Below are 20246 nucleotides of genomic sequence, written 5' to 3' on the forward strand. Positions count from 1 at the left end.
GGGTCTAATACAGAGTGTCTTAATGCGGCTGCTGTGAGGGAGGTAGCCTGTCCTGGGAGGCAGAGGACCTCGTTCTTAGGTCCCCCACCCATAGTGGTGTGGCACTGGGAGTTTGTTAAACATCTATATGTATCAGTACCATTTGAAATGGCATTTTCTATCATGTACCTGAAAGAGAGAGCTGGCTTCTCTGAGGTTTTTCAGCTTTGAGATGTGGGGAGAGCTGACTGATGTTTAATCATTTCATTTTTCTGGACTTCTTTATCCAGTAAATAGCACCCATATTCTCTGAATCCAGTGCCGCTGTCAGGAAGCCTGCTCCAACTGAGTAACTATCCTTTAATCAGTTAAGGTTACCTATGGCTGCGTGACAAATTACCACAAATTAAGTGGTGTAAAACCACAGAAATTTATTCTCTTACTTCTGAAGGCCAGAAGTCTGAAATAAGGGTTCCTGGGCTGAAATCAAGGGACAGCAGAACCATTCTCTCGCTGGAGGCTCCAGGGCAGAATCCATGCCAGGTTCTGATGGCTGCCAGCAGGCCATAGCTTGTAATCACATTGCTTCAATCTCTGCTTTTGTCTTCACGGCACCTTCTCTTGGTCTGTAGTCTCCATTTGCTTCTCTCCTAAAGACACTTGTGATACAGGAGAAAGTTTAGGACCCACCCAGATAATCCAGGATAATCTTATCTAAAGGCCCTTAACATAATCACACCTGACTGTGATTTGCCTTACCTAAAATTTACCATTTAATATTTGCAGGTTCCAGGTATTAGGTCCTACCTTTGGTTGGCTATTCAGCCTAACAGTTAAGTAGGTTAATCTGTATATGACAGAAAACTCCAACCACAGACCCTAATACAAAGTAGAAATTTATTTCCCTCATAAAATAAGTCGACATAGGCAGTCCAGAGCTGGTAAGGCACTTGTACAATGTCAGTGGGGAGACCCAGTTCCCTTCCAAATTGCCTCTTGACTCTTCTCAGTGGACATCAATATCCTCATGGTCCAAGATGGCTGCTAGGGCTCCAACCATCAAGTGCTTATTTCACTCAACAGGTTGGAAGAAGGGGAAGAAAGGCATGTCACTGCTTTTAAGAAAACTCTATAAATTCCACGGAATACTTCCAGTTAAATGCTTTTGTCAATCACTTAGTCACGTGACCATACCAGGCTGCCAGAGTCACTGGGAGATGTCTTAGTTGAGTTCAGTGTGCTACCTTAAGTAAACTGGGGATTTTGTTGGGAGGAGGGGGAGAATGGATGTTTGGGCAGGCAACTAGCAACCTCTGCTACAGTCCATGTCTGCCATGTAAAAGCTTTGGAAATAGAAAAAAATGGTGGATAACTGGCTGTGTTCTATGAATTTAAATTTTCATAACTTGAGAGTGATGCTATGTTTATCCTTATCTTACAGTTTGAGAACAATGAAACCCATCAGACTGATGGGAAAATAAAGCAGACTTTGGGACACCCCTATTTTCAGCTGTAGTCTTCCAATCTGTGAATCTGGTATTTATCCTCATTTATTTAATCTTTGATTTCTTTCATCAGCATTTTATAGTTTTCAACATACAAGTCCTGTACATGTTTTCTTAATGTTCATTTAATTTTAATTTTATTTTCTCTACATGTTTCTTTTTTGGGTAGTCTTCAAGTTCATTAAGCTCTTTTCCTGCAATATCTAATCTGCTCTTAATCCTATCCAGTGTATGTATTTCATTGCACATTACAGTTTTCATCTCTAGAAGTTTGATTTAGATCATTTCTATAAATTCCATGTCTCTACTTAACTTTGAACCTAAGGCTATAGTTTTTAAATGCCATTGTCTCCAAATTCTAAAGTGACTATTTCAGAAGTTTTCCAGGATGAGTTTTCACTTAATTTCTTAGATTATAAATTACTGGTCCAACTAGGTAGTATTAATTTAAAACTATGTATAGAGTAATACAGATTATGATTATAAATTATAAGGCAAGAATCATAACCTTTAGTATCTCTTTTTATAGTATGAAGATTTTTTTTCTAATTTATACTTTCATGCATCCAGACATTTGGGTGGGTGTATGTGTGTGTGAAAAGTCCCCTTTCCCACCCTTTGCTTCATGAAGGCCTCTTGAATATGGTCATTCAACCTCAAATATCAAGATTTTCAAATCTCTACTATCCCCACTCATGTCGGCCAAAGCATCAACTCAGTTAATCTCTCTGGTTTCAGTTTCTGGTTCATTTCTGGTACCTGGTTCATTTTTGGTATACTTACCTATGAGCTAAGTATTTAAAATGATGTTGTAAATTAGCTCTTATCCTATATTTCTAGATATAGATACTAGTGTATATCATTCACTACCTAACCTGAAATGAAACCCTACCTAAAAATATTTTTTGTTTTAAAATCATTGCTATATCAACATAGCTATGCCATTTTTCTTTTAGCTTAATACTTTATCTTTCTTTACATTCTTTAACTTTCAATTCTTTTCATTCTTATATTTTAAAAAGTACCTTATGAATATGTAACATTTTTTTCTAGATGAACTTTAGAATCATTCTCACAAATCCTTTTGGGGTTTTATTTGAGTAGACTGATTCTCCCCATTTTCTTCTTCTTTTTCAAAATGTTTGAAATTGGACTTATAAATTACATCAAGAAGGATTCCCTTATATGAAAAAATTACCTGTGCCTTCCCATTTATACAAGCTTTGTTGTTGTTGGCTTAGTGAAGGCAAATTCTGGCCCGCTAAGACCCCCGCCCCTTAAGATCCAATCACCGCCAACCAGATGGTCGCCCACCCCGTAAGATCCAGTCATCAACGCAGAACACACCCTAACCCCTACTCCTTAAAAACGCACTTCCTCACCCACGAGCTGCTGCTTCCTCTCTCTGGGGGCAGCCGTTTTCTCTTTCACGTGATAAAATCTCTTGCGTGGGCCCGTGTCTCCTGAGTCATTTTGGGATAAGGAGGTTCGTGGTGAGATACCCTTTCACTTAGTCTTTGATATTTAAATTTTTCTTCATCTATATCTTAAACATTTACTTTTAAGTTTGTTCCTAAATATTTTTGGTTACTTTGTTGCTTTTTTGAATAAGACCTCTCCCTACCTTAGTATGTTTCTCCACATAGTAGGTTGAATGGTTTGTTCATTTAATTCACAATAAGTAAAGGAAGATTTTATCGCATTGAAATATCCTTGAATTACTGGAATGAGCCCCAACCAGACTCTTACTGTTTTCCCACAATTTTTAAGAAAAGAAGCAGGCAGAACAATATTTACTGTGTCATCTTAAAACTGGAAACACCAAAGAAGCTTTTAATGTGACAGTATTTGTCAGTTTCCAGTGGACAGGGAGGAAGGGTTTTGGGAGGCTCTGGGACTGTGAGGACAGAGGGTACACGAGAAGAAGCCCTAGAGCTGAGCAGGAGGAAATGGGGCTCCAGGCCCAGCATAGAGGTAGATTTCCTAAACACTGAAATATGAGAACCAGCCTAAATTTTTGAGTATGCTGTGTGATTTTTCCATCATCCCTCACTTAAAGGGGATTTAGTTAGCATATGGTCTTGGGTACTGATTTGATGAACTCAAATCAATGTGGTTTAAATATGATGAAAGCTTATTTCTCACTCATACATCATCTGAAGGTAAGCAGGCTAGGGCTGGTACAGGAGCTCCACAACTACTCCTAGATGCTCTGTCATTGCCAGGAGTCACATTCTCATCCACATGGTGCAAGATGTTTGCCCCCTTGTCAGCATTTCATCTAGTAGATGTGAGTACTGGGCCACGGAGGCACGTACCTTCTCTTTAAGGACATAATGTTGTTTTTTCCTATAGACTATTTGCCAGAAGTTGATCACATAGCCACATTTTGCTATAGTGGGCCAGGAAGGGTGTTATTTTTTCTGGAATGTCTTTGGCTTGTGAGAGATTTTGTTACCATATTAGAAGGGAAGAACAGGAATTGACAGAAGTGGTCCCTGCTGCTGCAGGCCTTCTGCAGAGCTTTAGTAACATGGCATGTACCTGTCCTAGCACTCTTAGGAGTAGGGGCTTCATGTTTACTTATTTTCTTGTTTTCTAAGGAGGTCTTATTTTCTCATCTATAAAATTTGATGACTGGTTTATGATCAAACATTTGGGGTATTTCTGTATGACACAGTTATTTCTGTATATCACAGTTGATACTGTGAGCTCCTAGTTTATTCCTAATTCTTTAGATAAGCCCTCATTTTTAGCTAAAGTTCTGCTTTCTGAGCCTAGGAAGACGTGGAAATAGCACTTATTGCCAAGAGCAATGTAATCCCCAGCTATCATTCTGCCCAGTCATGAAACCATTTTCCTATCTGGAAAAGAGAACCCATGTAAAGTGCTCATTTTGGGAAACAGTGATGATCAGGGTCAGGACGAAGCAGAGAAAGGCTCCTGGCAATGGTCAATGTCATGATCCCAGGCATAAGACATGTCCTACCTTCAGAAGCACAAAAGCAAAGAAGGGTTCTACCCTGGAGCTGGGGCTGGAGCCTTTGGGCCATGTCAACAACAAATGCTTACAGCATGCCTCCTTTGTGCCAGGCCTTGTGGTTTAGCTGAAGATAATGATATTGAACAAGACATAGTCCTTGCTCCCTGGAGTGGCCAGAGAAGACATGTATATAAATAAGCTGTCACTATTAAATAATAACAAGCATGCCAAGTACTGAAAAGTATGGAGTGCTGTGATGACACAAACTGGGAGGCCTGCCTTGTTCGGCGTGCCCAAGGGAGGCCTGCTTTCCAAGGGTAATGGGATTTGAGCTAGGGCTCCGAGTAAGAGTCCAGAGGGAGGGTGGGAATGGGGAGGGAAAGGTATTCTCCATTTGGAGAGCAGCATGTTCAGCAAGCGGTGCTGAAGTTGAGAGAGGGAGAATGGGAGCGCTGAGAGGCTGGAGAGGCCAGTAGGGGCAGGGACCACCCTTTGGGCCGCATCACAGCACAGAAGGATCAGCGCCGGAAGAACAAAGGCTGCATTACCAGGGTTGGAAGGGAACCTAAGGATGGTTGAATCCATTGAATTTTAGTGCTGTTCCCCTTCCTCCAGGACCCATTTTGGAATTTTATGGGAGTATTTTTATTACAATGTTAGGTGATGTTGGATGGAAGCCAGGAGTGCCACAAATCTTGCAATGCATAGTGTGCGTTTCACCGATTTAAAGTTTTCAGACTCGTATGTCTTGCTGGACATTCATGTAGGTAAAAACTGTTTATAAGTTACCTGAATCTAGAATCTGATTTTCAGATAAACACAATGTGTTTATGCACAGTCTTAAGGTACACTGATTCTTCAGGAATATAATTACTGTATTATCAAGAGAAGATTGTACTGGGTTTCATTTAAACTTTGCCAAAAGCGTTCACCGTTTTGTATCACACCTTGTGATTTTCGAAACACCAGTAAGGCTGTGGCATTCAGGCACATTCTGTGTGAAAAGGCAAGTATCTGACCACTTCGTTAGGTTTCCTACAGCAGTCACGACCAAACATTTACGTATTGAAATATGTATTTATAATTGCAAATTGTCTTCCTTTTATTTTTGCTTTGTTACTGTTAATGCATAACAGTTTTTAAAATACAGGTTGCTTATATTATCTATGATCTTTTCAGTCATTATATAGGAATTTAATGGCCGAAAAATAAAGTGGTCACCAGGAAATATGTGTTATAAAAATTTGATAGCGTGCGACCCACCGGTCCAGCCCGGAGACCAAATCTGGTTGCACCGGCAACTTTACTACGATACAGATTCCGAAGCCATCCTGAGATCTGAATGCTCCCCTGGAGCCCCGGGCTTCAGCCACCGCGGGCGGGGTCGCAGTACCACCGAGCAGGAGCAACGGCGTTCCTAGAGAGGAACTCCGCCTTGACCCGGTGACGCACTTCCTGCCGCGCCGCGGAGCCGCCCGCTGCTGAGGTGAGTGTGGGCTGCGGCAGCGGAGGCGGTGCCCTGGACATGCGGCGCCGGGTGTGGTTGGGAAGCGCCTAAGCCCTGGGTGGAGCTGGGCCTCCGACGCCTGCGGGAGGGAGCAGGGCGGCCGCCAGGGGTCTTTCGCTTTTCCTGGGCTCCCGCTTTGGACTTGGTGGCTGAATACGTTCCGTCCCGGGGACGGCGAAGCCTAGGTCACTTTCTCGTCCATGAAGCCGCGAGCACTCAGCAGTTTCTTTGGGGGAAGATGCTACCGGTCTCTGGGGAAGTTATATCGGAGCAGCCAGAGAGAGGAATATTTGCCGGGGTGAAGCGGCTTGAGGTGATATCAGCAGTCTTTAGGAATGTTGAGGTCGTGTAGTGGCCTTCACCTGTATGCGTTTCAAGTATGGATTGCATGCTCCCTGGCTCTAACGTAGCGTCGTGAATCAGGGCCCAGTGGGAGAGCAGAAAAAGCAGACCTGCGCCCAGCCACCAGAGGGAAGAAGCCCGACTTTTGGAGGGCGCTGTCTTCTGGAGCGGTGTCAGTTCCAAAGGGTAACGTGGCCCTACATTTCCCGGGCTGTGGGATGACAGTAACCTGGAGTGATTGTTACAGTGTAGTTACTGACATACTCAATCCTAAAATACACATGAAATAGTCCAGAGTTGCTTATGCATACCCTCATGAAAAGCATACTTATTAAAAATATACTATAAAAGTAGTACTGAAAACATGAAATATTAAAAAATCCTCTAGAATGTGGCTAATAGTGGTTTCAGAGGAAAATTTATGGCCTTTTTTTGTTAAGGTATCATTGATACACATGGGCAACATTGAGATTACTACATTCCCCCCTGTTACCAAGTTCCCCCCACATACTCCATTGCAGTCGCTGTCCATCAGCATACTAAGATGCTACAGAGTCACTACTTGTCTTCTCTGTGCTATACCGCCTTCCCTGTCCCCCCACCCCATATTATGTGTGCTAATCGTAAGCCCCTTAATCCCCTTCTCCCTCCCTTCCCACCCACCCTCCCCACCCCCTTTCCCTTTGGTAACTTAGTCCATTCTTGGGTTCTGTGAGTCTGCTGCTGTTTTGTTCCTTCAGTTTTTTTCTTTGTTCTTATACTCCACATATGAGTGAAATCATTTGGTATTTGTCTTTCTCTGCCTGGCTTATTTCACTGAGCATAATACCCTCTAGCTCCATCCATGTTGCTGCAAATGGTAGGATTTGTTTTCTTCTTATGGCTGAATAATATGCCATCGTGTGTATGTACCACATCTTCTTTATCCATTCATCTACTGATGGACACTTAGGTTGCTTCCGTATCTTGGCTATTGTAAATAGTGCTGCGATAAACATAGAGGTGCATGTCATTTTGAATCTGTGATCCTCTTTTCTTAGGGTAAATTCCTAGGAGTGGAATTTCTGGGTCAAATGGTATTTATGTTTTTAGTTTTTTGAGGAACCTCCATATTGCTTTCCACAATGATTGAACTAATTTACGTTCCCACCAGCAGTGTAGGAGGGCCCCCCCCCTTTCTCCTCATCCTCGTCAGCATGTGTTGTTGCTTCTTTTGAATGTTGGCCGTCCTAACTGGTGTGAAGTTGGCCTTTCTGATTTAATTGCCTAGCAGGAAAGAGTGAAAATGCAGTTGACCTTTGAACAACTGGTGTGTGTATGTGTGTGTGTGTGTGTAAGGGTCCTGACCTCCCGCTGCGCACCCCCCCCAATCTGCAATGACTTTGACCCCTCCAAAAAACTTAACTACTAATAGCTTATTGTTGACCCACACAGTCAGTTAACACATATGTTGTATGTTATGGATATTAAATGCTATATCTTTATAATGAAGTAAGCTAGAAAAAAGGAAATGTTTTTCAAATTGTCACAAATCTCCAAAATTTTTTCCAGTATATTTATGGGAAAAAATCCACACGTAAGTGGACCTGTGCAGTTAAATTCCATGTTGTTCAATGGTCAACTGTAAATGAACAAATTGTGAATTTAGAAAAAAAGCCATTTGTAGTCTGGTGTCCTCCAAAAGCACAAAACATACATTTTTGAGACTGATTCTGAGAGCAGGAAAAGTCAGAAAATAACTAGTCCACGTGTTTTGAATGTAATGAACAAAAGGCACTGGGTCACGGGGTCCTAGATGCAGTAGTCATACCTTCGTTTCAGTTTGCTGAGGCCTCAGCTTTGCTGTCAGAAGGCTGGGAAGTATGAGGGGCAACCTGGGACTTCACTCTAAGTCCAGCTTGGCTGACCTCAAGATCTCTACAGGGGCAACAGGACTCCTGAGGAACTCAGCTGTGTGGGAGCACAGGCAGGATGCGGGGGAGCAGCTAGGCCCTTTTGCAGGTGCTGCCTCCCTGGGGCCTGACTCCAAGGCCTCTGTGCTTGTGCTGGTGCCCTGCCAGCATGGCCTCTTTGGCAGTAAGTGGGAATGATGCTTGTTTGGAGAAAGAAAGAAGTCCAAGGTCCTGGTAATGTTCTATTTCTTGAGCTGAATTGTTGCTACATGAGTCTTTGTTTTATTATTCTTTAGGTTTTCCATATGTTTTGTGTACACTCTTTTATGTTTATGATATGTGTCAAAATTGTAAAATCTAGGGCTCCTGGCAGTGAGCATCAGTGTCATGACTGGGAGGAGTCCTGGGCCTGAGCCAGTGAACAGCTCCCTCCCTTCTTTCCGGACCACTGCCGCCAGCACTCCTATCTGGATTCAGGCTTGTCTGAGGACCTGGAGTGTCCTGGTCGGGGTGGCTTGCCTCACACTTGTCTCTCTTTTTCCTCAGCTTCAGCCCTTCTCTGAGAGGGAGACCAGTTGATGGCAGCCATGCTGCTGACGGCCTGGCCCCAGGTGAGCTGTGAGTCCCTCGGCTCTTCCTCTGAGCAGTGTCAAATTGAAGAAAACTGAGGAGGGAAGCTGGTGAGCCTTGCGATGAAAACCGGAGGGGCCCTCCATGCTTCCTCCTGCTGGCCTGAAGCTTGTGAGAAGAGTGGTGGTATGAAGGATGGCAGCACCAGGGGAGTGTGCCCAAAGACAGGAGTGGAGTCGTTTGCACTCTGAGGTTCTTTGCTTCTTTGGTGAATGGGCGACATGGAAGCTACCCATGTAGGATGTTGTGAACATGGAAATGAATAGAGGAGGATAGCAGAGGATTAGGATTTCCCGGGACCCGGATGTAGGTGAGGAGGAATAGCAGGACCAGATCAACGTAAAGGATGGCTGTTCCTTTAATTCAGGGGAAGGTAGGGAATAGAGTGGGGTCGAGAGGGGAAAAAGATAGGAAGTCTTTTGAAACAAGATGTCTCATTGTGTCCTGGAGAGGCTTTAGAGATTGGGGTGCAGGGGCTCAAATTTTAGGTCTCTGATAAGAGCACTGAACCCTCTCCCCCAGAAAAATAAACATGCAGACCAGTTTTTCCATACAATTTCCATATATTTACATGGGTCCCCTGAAGCTCATCCCTGGGCCTTCATGGACTGCAGGTGGGGTGTAATTATAATCATGGTAACTCCAGTAACGTAATTTGAGGCTTACTATGCTACAAGCACCACACTGAACATTTAACTGGATTGCTCAGTCCTGACAACCACCCTCTCAGATAGGTGTTGTGTTGTGCCCATTGTACCATGAAAGACCTGAAGGCAAAGGAAGTAGAGTGACTTACCCAAGGTCACACAGCCATTGTTTGATTCTTAGTTGCTCAACCCTACGACATGTATGCAAACAGTGAAGGTAAGGTGGTCAGATTTGTGATGACTAGGGAATAATTTTCAGGGGAGATTGAAAAGCAAGGTAACAACTTCAGAAAGAATTTCACTGGCCCAGGTGATGTGGGCTTCATCAGTGAAAGCAGATGTTAAAGAAGGGGGGATCCAATTCAAGTAATGCTTCACATAAAAATCTTTAGGATGTAGAGAGTCAAAGGACTGGGGCTGAAGCAAGGGGAGTGGGAGGAGTAAAAAATGATCCCCAGGATTCTAGCTGAGGTTTCTTGCATAGATGGTGGTGGGTGACACTGACATTTGGATTCAGGAGGAAGCACAACTTGGGGTAAAGGATGGTGGCAGCAGGTAGTAAAGGCATTTAATTTTGTGCAGAGAAGTTACTTGACCTGTCCAGGGTCATCTGACAAGTGACAGAGAAACACCCACAGGTTAGACTAGAATTGTTGATGGATGGAGGTCAGTAGAATCAAGACAGATCCTGGCAGAGGAACTGAGGGTAACTCTGTTGGTGCATCCCCTGGGTTGTTACAGAAGACTGAGGTGGGCAGAGGAAAAGCAGCTAGGGGCCACAGCCGCCCAGAAGGGAGGATTTGGGCCTGCTAGAGGCATGAGGCATCAGCCCTGAGTGGCAGAGCCTGTGCTGACCACAGAGCATAGTGGTTTGAAGAGGAGCAGCCAGAAGGGTGGCTGAGGAGCTGGCCGGCATGAAGGCTGATCTTCCCTCTTTCCAGATTCTTCTTGGAGAAATAGTGAATTCTTGGGTGAAATTGGAAAGGATGAAGCTTGAATGGGAGAGGGTAACAGAAAATGTTGGGTTTGCAGTGAGACCCATCTGGAAGCAGAATGGGCTGCTGCCCCCTACCTCCTGCCAATCTGGGCAGTGCTGAGCTGCTGGAGTGCTCGCCAGAGACTGCACGGCCCCTGTGGGGGTGGTCAGTGATAGGGGCTGAATGAGATGGGGGCCATGCTGTTCTTTGTGAGCGGCTTGAGGTTTGTGGGTGAGGGCAGGATGTGGGGAGAGGGATGGAAAAGCCAGACCTGAAAGGGATGAAGTGGGAATGCTGGTGGGTCGGTCCTGAGCCACGCCCTCCAGTGAGGAAGTGGCTTAACTGAAAGAATGGAGTTGCTTTACGGGACTTGATTGTGGGAATTTTTTTCTTTCATTCCAACTTATGGTATCTTTTGTAACTGTAAAAAAGGGCATGGTTTCTCTGCTGTGAGAGAAATCAGATATTCCATGGTTTACTCTCCAGGTGCTTTTCCTCAAATCTTTCCCCTTGTTATTAATTCTGTGCTTTTCACAAGCTCCCTCCCCAAGCCCTTATACTGCCCTCTGCCCCTCACTTAGGGCCTGAGCCATGGAATTGGCCCTAGGGCAGCAGGAACCTGTTGTTTCAGAAGTCGGTGACCTTCGAGGATGTGGCTGTGTACTTCACCCAGATGGAATGGGACAGCCTGTCCCCTGCACAGAGAGCCCTGTACAGGGATGTGATGCTGGAGAATTATGGGAATGTGTCCTCCTTGGGTAAGGCCTCTCTCCCCCTGGGACCCAAATTCTGCTAGTTGGGGTTTCCTGGCTTTCTGCAGATGAGGTCAGTGGTAATAGTAACCCTTTACTGAGTGGGAACCCCAGAGGTTGAAATTCCTAATCCCCTGCACTTGGGTTTCTGGGAAGGGTGAACCCTAAGCCCTTGTTGGACCAGTATAGGACTTTGCTGGGACTGGCATGCACTCTTGATCTACCCCTAGAAAAGCTGTATTTTGGACACAGTATGGAAAAAAGTAAATTCCTGTTCCATAGCATTATCTTCAGTTTCTTCCTCACCCTGCCTGCATCTCCTGAGGTCTCTTAGGCCCACAATCTAGGCCCTTTCCAACTGTTCCCACATCTTTTCAAGCACTGACCAACATACACCTTCGAGCCCCTCCCCCTGTCCCATAGTTCTTAGGTATGAGATCCCCTGGGGCTCCTAACATCCCTCCCCATTGCAGAGGTAATCTGAGAAGAGGTTTAGGAGCTCATCTGTGGGAGATTATTCACCTGTCTGTCCTGTTTCCTTTCCCCCAAACAGGGTTTCCACTTCTTAAACCTGCTGTGATTTCACAGCTGGAGGGAGGAGGTCATCTGGGGCACCCATCACCACTGGCTGCTGGAACAGAAAGAGGCCCCCAGGGCCTCTGGACTGGTAAGGAAGGCATATGTTGCCCGGTATGCTATGCTAGAGAGTTTAACTCTTTGGGAACAAAATCAATTTTAGCAACATACAAGTTATAACATTTATTGGCCAGCTATACAGAGTAAAATTTAAATAAATGTTGATGATTTATCAGTTGGGACCTTTCTATTTTTTCAGTTTGCTGATTCTAATTCCAAAAACATCTTTTTAAACTCTTCATTCCTAATTTTGGAATTCTGCCTTTCTCAGACAAAATGGATTCTGTAAATTTTTAGTTCTTGCTATTTTCTAAGCATTGTCCACTTAATGTAGAGGATGGAAAATGAACAATCTTTTTATGCAGAAAGACAGAATAGCCTGGTGGTTAAAAGTAGTCTTTGGAGTAGACTTTCCTAAGGTCCAGTCCCAACTGATGCTCCTAGTTATATGGCTTCCTAGTTATATGGCTTCCTAGTTATATGACTTCCTAGTTGTATGACTTCCTAGTTATATGGCTTCCTAGTTATATGGCTTCCTAGTTATATGACTTCCTAGTTGTATGACTTCCTAGTTATATGGCTTCCTAGTTATATGGCTTCCTAGTTATATGGCTTCCTAGTTATATGGCTTCCTAGTTATATGACTTCCTAGTTATATGACTTCCTAGTTATATGACTTCCTAGTTATATGACTTCCTAGTTGTATGACTTCCTAGTTGTATGACTTCCTAGTTATATGACTTCCTAGTTATATGACTTCCTAGTTATATGGCTTCCTAGTTATATGGCTTCCTAGTTATATGACTTCCTAGTTATATGACTTCCTAGTTATATGACTTCCTAGTTATATGACTTCCTAGTTATATGACTTCCTAGTTATATGACTTCCTAGTTTTTTGACTTCCTAGTTGTATGACTTTGACTAGGTCAGTTATTTGAGTTCTCTAAGATTCAGTGTTCTTATCCCTGAAATGGAATAATAATAAAACAAAGTAACAGTGCTAGTTTTGTGTTTTGAGGATTAAATGTAATAACATATATTAAGTCCCTAGCTTATAGTGTATGCTTGATGAAATAATAGTTTTTTTTTTTTTGGAGGGGACAACTGTGTGTAGTAAGTTGTACAAAATAAGGCAGAAGAGAGGAGGTGCTGTCAATTCTGTGCTTCTCAAGTGATGTGCAAATATATCACCTGGTTGTCTTGCAAATATGCATATTGTTATTCACTAAGCCTGGCATGGGGCCAGGATTCTGCGTTGCTGTTAGTTCTCAGGTTATGCCAGTGTTTCTTGTTCCCAGAACATATTTTTTTTTTGAGAAGGCATCTCATATTTATTGATCAAATGGTTGTTAACAACAAAAAATTCTGTATAGGGGAGTCAATGCTCAATGCACAATCATTAATCCATCTCAAGCCTAATTCTCATCAGTCTCCAATCTTCTGAAGCATAATGAACAAGTTCTTACATGGTGAACGAATTCTTACATAGTGAATAAGTTCTTACATGGTGAACAGTGCAAGGGCAGTCATCACAGAAACTTTCGGTTTTGATCACGCATTATGAACTATAAACAATCAGGTCAAATATGAATATTCGTTTGATTTTTATACTTGATTTATATGTGGATCCCACATTTCTCCCTTTATTATTATTATTATTTTTATTTTTAATAAAATGCTGAAGTGGTAGGTAGATGCAAGATAAAGGTAGAAAACATAGTTTAGTGTTGTAAGAGAGCAATTGTAGATGATCAGGTGTGTGCCTGTAGACTATGTGCCCAGAACATATTTGAGGTAGCAAACTTCTGATTGGCTCAAGCAGACTAGTGGCCAGATGATTTCCCATTTTCCGTGAGGCCCAGCTTTGCTTCCTGCATTGGGTCCTTAAGATTCTCCTGTATCCTTTCAATGAATCTTTTTTAAAGTATAGATTCAGTTGATTTATGTTCCTTGCAATCATTCAACCAGATGTTCCCTGATCAAGGAAGACACATTTTAGAACTGGAGAAGTTAAAGCGCTTGGCATATAGGGGAAAAATGATATTGTGCAGCTCTTCAGTCAGAGGAGTCTGGATTTCATTCTAAAGGCAACATACGGTCCTGAAGCCTTTCAAGTTTTTGAATAGCCCAGCGTGATGCTAACTGAAGTCAGAACATTAATTTAGTTGGTGTGTGTAGGTTGATTGGGGTGAGAAATCAAACGGGTTTTAGACAGGCAGAAGGGAGGACGCAGGGCACAAGGCCCATGTGAGCAGAAGGGGCTTTCTTTTAAAAAACTCTCAGAAGCCTCACCCAGTGACTTCTGTTCAAATCTCACTCACTGCAACTGTGTCAAATGGCCATCCCCACTGCAAGATAGGGTGGAAAATAGTTTTTAGCTGTAGTTTTTATTGCTCCCTCAGAAAAATAGGAAGATGTGCTAGTGAGGAAAGGGAGAGTGGACATAGGTTAAGCAGCCAGTAGCATGACCATGGGATTATGGTTAATGCCGTGTCATCAGGTTCTCCCTCACCCAAGGAATAGGAAGTTACTGCCACGTCATAGGGTTCAGTGAATGGAGTGTCACTAGTGTAGAAAAACTGGCAAAGAATGTAAGTGTTTGATGTACATAAGAAGTGCAGATTTCAATCAGCGTGGAGAATATTCAGTCTCAGTGGAAACCAATAAAATACAAATAATAACAATGATATTTCATCCATTATATTTTATTGAGAACAATAAAATTAGAGTAAGTGATGGTGAGAGTGAAGCAAAAAAGGAGTAGACTTCTGGGGATAAATGGGAATCATGTCCTTCTAGAAAGTACTTTAGTACATATCAAGACCCTTTTAAAAGTTTGTGCTTTATAACCTGGATATTCCCTTCTAGAGCTGTATCCTAATAGAGCAATGAGAGATACAAGGATGGACATGCACAAAAGTTCATTTTGGAAGTAACCTGAACTTTCAGTATAGAGAGAATGGTTAAATTAAGGTACCTCTGCAGAATAGAATACTATTTAGCAACTAAATATTTTTGTAGAATATCTAAAGATACTAGAAAATTATCATTATTAATGTTAAGGCAGAAAAAATTTCAATTTTGAAAAAATGTATGTTTTCAGAAGAATGGGGAAGGAATTACATTAGAAGGTCAGTAGTAGTTATTGTTATGTAGTTGTATTTCAGGTAATTTGATTGTCTTGTAAGTTCCTGAAATGAATATTGTTTTTATAACTGGGGAATAGTATTTTGAAAATGCTTGCTAGGGAAATCCAGGTCATTTGGGTCCATTGAGGGTGATTATAATGAAATACTGGGGCAGGAGGTATATTACACATGGTTGAAGAGAAATGAGAGATGAAACATAAAAGCAGTATTTGGGGGCCAATTTTGAGAAATTTGAGGGATTATAGGAAGAATTTCAGAGAATGACTGATTTTAGGATTGAGGGAAGAGGTAGAAGGAAAGACAAGGAGAATGCAGCAGCATTCTGAAATGGGTGGGAAGAGATGGATCCAAAGGGATCACATGGGCCTGAACAGAGCCTTCCTGAAGTAGAGAAAAAAGGAGTTGAAGGGGGAATTATGGAAAGTCTGAAGTTTTAAGTTCCAAGGAGAGAAACAAAATTCTTTCCCTTTTGCTTCCTGGTGCTTCTTACACTTGCCATCCTCAGTGCTGGTACATGGCGTTGGATCCTATGCCTTTTCCTTCTTATGCAATTCCCTTTTTAATAAGGGGCTCAGTGACAGAGCAATAACAGAAGAAACTGTAGAGTGTAGTAAAGTATGATGCAATGGGAAGAACACTGGTCTAACAGATATGACCTAGAATTTTGTTTCACTGCTGTCACATTTAATCTTCATGTCATTGGTTATTGGTTTAGAGACTAGTGACCTTATTGAATCATTACTTTAAAACTTATAATACTGGCAAATGCTTAAAACACTACAGAAAGTGCATAAAATGGGAAGAAAAGTCTGTCAAACTTCTTGTGCCAGTTTGCTCGGTTTCTGTGTATTCTTGCAGATGTTTTCTAGGTGTATACATACTAATATATACATATGTTGTATATATTATATATGTATACATACTAATATATACATATTTTTCTTCACACAAATGGAATCTACAAACCACTTCTCAACTTGTTTTTCCATTTAACAGTCTATCTTGGACATGTTTTCATGTTAGCATACATGCATCTATTTCATTGTTTTTACCTGCTATATATTATTCCATTGTATAGATGAAGATAGATTCTTTGACCTAGTCTGGTGATTTTCAAGAGCCCCTTGACTACTATGGTCCTTTATTCTTTCTAGCACAGTTCTTTTATTTTTCCTTACATGGTTCTTACATGACGTTTATGTTTTTTCTTTTCTTTTATAGTAAATATTGATATCCAGACTGACAGTAATTTGACAAAGGAAATGTGTGAAGAAAAAGATAACACATCATTTGAACTTCACAGGGACTTTTCCCAGGAAATAGACTTTTCAGAAGCCTGTATACTAGAGAAACAGCAGGAAGTCCACTCAGGAAATATGAAGAAAGAAAACAGCAGTGTCACTGATGGAATAGTGAAAGAAGAAACAAGCCCCAATGAAGAGTGTTTCGTTAGTCCAAGTCCAGACTTGTATCAGTGTCATATCATGTCCACTGAAGATCATCCCCCTAAATGTACAGGACTGGAGAAATCTTTCAGCTTTGACACAAAACTTATTCAGCACGAAGTAATTAATACTGGGGAAAGACCTTTCAAATGTGAAGAATTAGTGGAAACCTTTAGGTGTAACTCTCAATTTACCCAGCATCAAGGTGGGTACACTAGGGAGAAGCCCTATCAGTATAAGGAGTGTGTCAAAGCCTTTAGTGTTAATACAAAATTACTTTGTCATCAAAGATTTCATAGTGGGGAGAAACCCTTCAAATGTGTGGAATGTGGGAAAAGCTTCAGTTACAGTTCCCATTATATCACACATCAGACAATCCACAGTGGGGAGAAGCCCTATCAGTGTAAGGTGTGTGGGAAAGCCTTCAGTGTTAATGGGAGTCTAAGTAGACATCAGAGAATCCATACAGGAGAGAAGCCCTATCAGTGCAAGGATTGTGGGAATGGCTTCAGCTGCAGTTCTGCATATATCACACACCAGAGAGTGCACACTGGGGAGAAACCTTACGAGTGCAATGACTGTGGGAAAGCTTTCAATGTTAATGCAAAATTAATTCAACACCAGAGAATCCACACTGGAGAGAAACCTTATGAATGTAATGAGTGTGGGAAAGGCTTCAGGTGCAGCTCCCAGCTTAGGCAGCATCAGAGCATCCACACTGGAGAGAAGCCTTATCAGTGTAAGGAGTGTGGGAAAGCCTTTAATAATAATGCAAAACTCATTCAGCATCAAAGAATCCACACTGGTGAGAAGCCCTATGAGTGTACTGAATGTGGAAAAGCCTTTAGTGTCAAAGGAAAGCTAATCCAGCACCAGAGGATCCACACTGGTGAGAAGCCCTATGAGTGTACTGAATGTGGGAAGGCCTTCAGGTGTAACTCCCAGCTTCGGCAGCATCTGAGAATCCACACTGGGGAGAAGCCCTATGAATGCAATGAGTGTGGAAAGGCCTTCAATGTTAATGCAAAACTAATGCAGCATCAGAGGATTCACACGGGGGAGAAACCCTTTGAATGTAATGAGTGTGGGAAATGCTTTACTTCTAAAAGAAACCTACTTGATCATCACCGAATCCATACTGGAGAAAAGCCTTATCAATGTAAGGAATGTGGGAAGGCCTTCAGTATCAATGCCAAACTAACTAGGCATCAGAGAATACACACTGGGGAGAAACCTTTCAAATGTATGGAGTGTGAGAAAGCGTTTAGCTGTAGTTCTGACTATATTGTACATCAAAGAATCCATACTGGAGAGAAACCCTTTCAGTGTAAGGAGTGTGGAAAAGCCTTCCATGTTAATGCCCATTTAATTCGGCATCAGAGAAGCCACACTGGGGAGAAACCTTTCAGATGTGTGGAGTGTGGCAAAGGTTTCAGCTTTAGCTCTGACTGTATTATACATCAGACTGTCCATACTTGGAAGAAACCCTATGTGTGTAATCTATGTGGGAAAACCTTCAGGTTTAGCTTCCAACTTAGTCAGCATCAAAGTGTTCATGGTGAAGGAAAATCCTGATAAGAAGGATGTAGAAAGCTCTCAAGGTTAATGCTGAAATGGGTTATCACCAGATTCACCCTGGTGGAAAATCCTGAGAGGGAAGTGAGTATGGCAGAGTCTTTGCATGGAAACAAGTCTTTTCCATTTTATTCAACTATAATCGTGAATGATGACCAGTTAAAAGTAATTTTCAAAAATTAATGGTTTGTTTTATACCAAAAGCCAATCAGAAAATATGAGAGAAAATATCCCATTCCCAACACTGGCAAGAAAAGTAGATTTTCTAGGAATAAATTTAATTTGCAGACTCTATATGGAGAAAGTTTAAATATCTACTGAGGGCCTCCAAAGGAAACAAATAAATGGGGAGAGAGAAACCTTGGTCATGGATAAGGAAATTCATAGACATTCATTCTACCTAAATTAATTAACCTTTCATTGTTTATAATAAGCATGCATCACTTTTGTAAAGAGGAAAAACAATAAAGATTTTCTCTAAAAAAAAAGATGAGTAGACTTTTTATTTTCATGGAATAGAGAAAAACTAAGTATCAGTTGAAAGCTAGAAACTAGCCATAAGGGAAAATATTGACAAGTTATTCAAAATTAAATGTTTTTAAATATTTTGGAATCTGAACAGAATGACCAGCCCTGGACAGTAACAAACCCTAAGGGAACTCCTGGGTGGAATGGGCCTTGAGCCCTGGGACCAGCCCCCACCTTGTGCTGACCAGGAACCCGATATCCAGAGGGCCCAAGGTCATAGGACATTGGTGACAGATCCAGGACATCAGACTCTGACCTCAATGATTCTCAACCCTTTTACAGTCCCTGCCTTGGTTCTGCCACAGCAGATAAACTGCCAGACCCTGCTGGGAGGTGGAACTGCAGAATTTCCTGACACTACCCCCCATAACTGCTACAAGCAGAGACCATGTAGAGGCTATTCATGAACCAGGAGGATTTGGGTGAGCCATGGCCTTGTGACCTCCTCTTCATTATATGACCCGTCCTGGACGGTAACAGTAATAATTAAATGTTTTTAATTATTTTATTTTAAATAATCCCAAATAGGATTAAAAGATAAGGCATAAAAAGAAATAGTTTTGTAAAACTTGTGATATTAAAAGTGTACTACCTAATATACAAAAAGGTCTTAAAGTTTAGAGAAAGAGAACTAGGCTAATTAAATACAGCAAATGACACTAGCCGGAATTAAAAAGATACAAAAATGACATAAAAGTAAAAGATGTTCAGTCTTGGTAGTACTCTGAGGAGTGAAAATTAGAACAGATACACAGTCACACACAGGAAGCCCCCAAACCTTTTTCCCACAGACACAGATGTACACACAGATCCTCCCATAGACATGCACAAACATAGACATACACAGGCACACATAGAGACACAGTATACTCCCAAGACCACCTCCAACCCAGACATATCTGCCCGTGTTCTCTGTAGGTCAACCAACCAGTGTCTGTGGGCCATGCTTTCATATGCATCAAAGGAATCATTCCTGTCAACTAATGGTATAGGACATAAGTAGAGTGTCCCCGGGATGCTGTTGTGTAAGTGCCCCCTCCATGCCAGGCTCTTGGGGGCTGGGTTTGGATAGAGACCGACTCGGAACCCCAAGAACAGGGGGGGAGCAGGGCCCATCTTCACCTGATCATCTGGTCCTGCTCCTCTTGTTGCTGGACCCTCAAGGACCAGGTTCTTGAGTTTCAATGTTGCAGAAATGAACACTGAACTCCTAAAGCACACAGGCAGTCTATTAGAGATAGCTTGTAGCAAAGGAGCTGACAAGGGGAATGTCCCACTCCTGGAAGGGGTTGCTCTTATAAAGGCAATTTTAGAGGGTTTAGGGGTTTCAGGTGGAATGGCATTGGTAAATTAGTTCATGGTATTACCTCCATCATTTGCTTTTTGGTGCTTTTTGGTTATTCCACGGTCAGCAGACACTGATTCACTGGCTTTTATAGTGAAGGCCTCCTTTTTGATGTTTCTATAGGATAAGCCTAACAGAAGAATTTTGTCAGTTCTCTCAAGGTACTGATTTTTGTGTAATAGGGACTGGGAGTGTTTGTTCTTGCTTAAGGTATGGCTGATTGTTACTCATGTGGCCAGTTAATGGAAATTATTTGTTTTTAAAGACATTCTAGGAATTCTACCTTTTAACCTTGAACCCCCAAAATGGAGGTTCAGTGTAAAATGGGGTCCCTGTTGCTCTTCCTTACCCTG

The 20246-nt window shown here is 42.1% G+C and overlaps 1 protein-coding gene across 7 annotated transcripts; it reads left to right on the forward strand.

The window, feature by feature from the left end:
- The first annotated feature begins 5784 nt into the window (after positions 1 to 5784).
- Positions 5785 to 18508, forward strand: ZNF23 (zinc finger protein 23). 7 transcript variants are annotated; one of them, XM_037025335.2, is made up of 5 exons: positions 5785 to 5953; positions 8755 to 8819; positions 11044 to 11220; positions 11768 to 11881; positions 16222 to 18508. In XM_037025335.2, exons 3-5 carry the CDS (start codon positions 11136 to 11138, stop codon positions 18018 to 18020), a joined length of 1998 nt encoding a protein of 665 aa, XP_036881230.2. In that variant the 5' UTR covers positions 5785 to 5953; positions 8755 to 8819; positions 11044 to 11135; the 3' UTR covers positions 18021 to 18508. The 7 variants fall into 7 exon arrangements, with proteins under 7 accessions (XP_036881230.2, XP_036881228.2, XP_036881231.2 ...); XM_037025333.2 differs by having other exon boundaries at positions 11094 to 11220; XM_037025336.2 differs by lacking the exon at positions 5785 to 5953 and adding an exon at positions 5960 to 6502.
- Positions 18509 to 20246: the final 1738 nt, after the last annotated feature.

The sequence above is a fragment of the Manis javanica genome, chromosome 17, assembly GCF_040802235.1.
Source record: "Manis javanica isolate MJ-LG chromosome 17, MJ_LKY, whole genome shotgun sequence".
Lineage (NCBI taxonomy): Eukaryota > Metazoa > Chordata > Mammalia > Pholidota > Manidae > Manis > Manis javanica.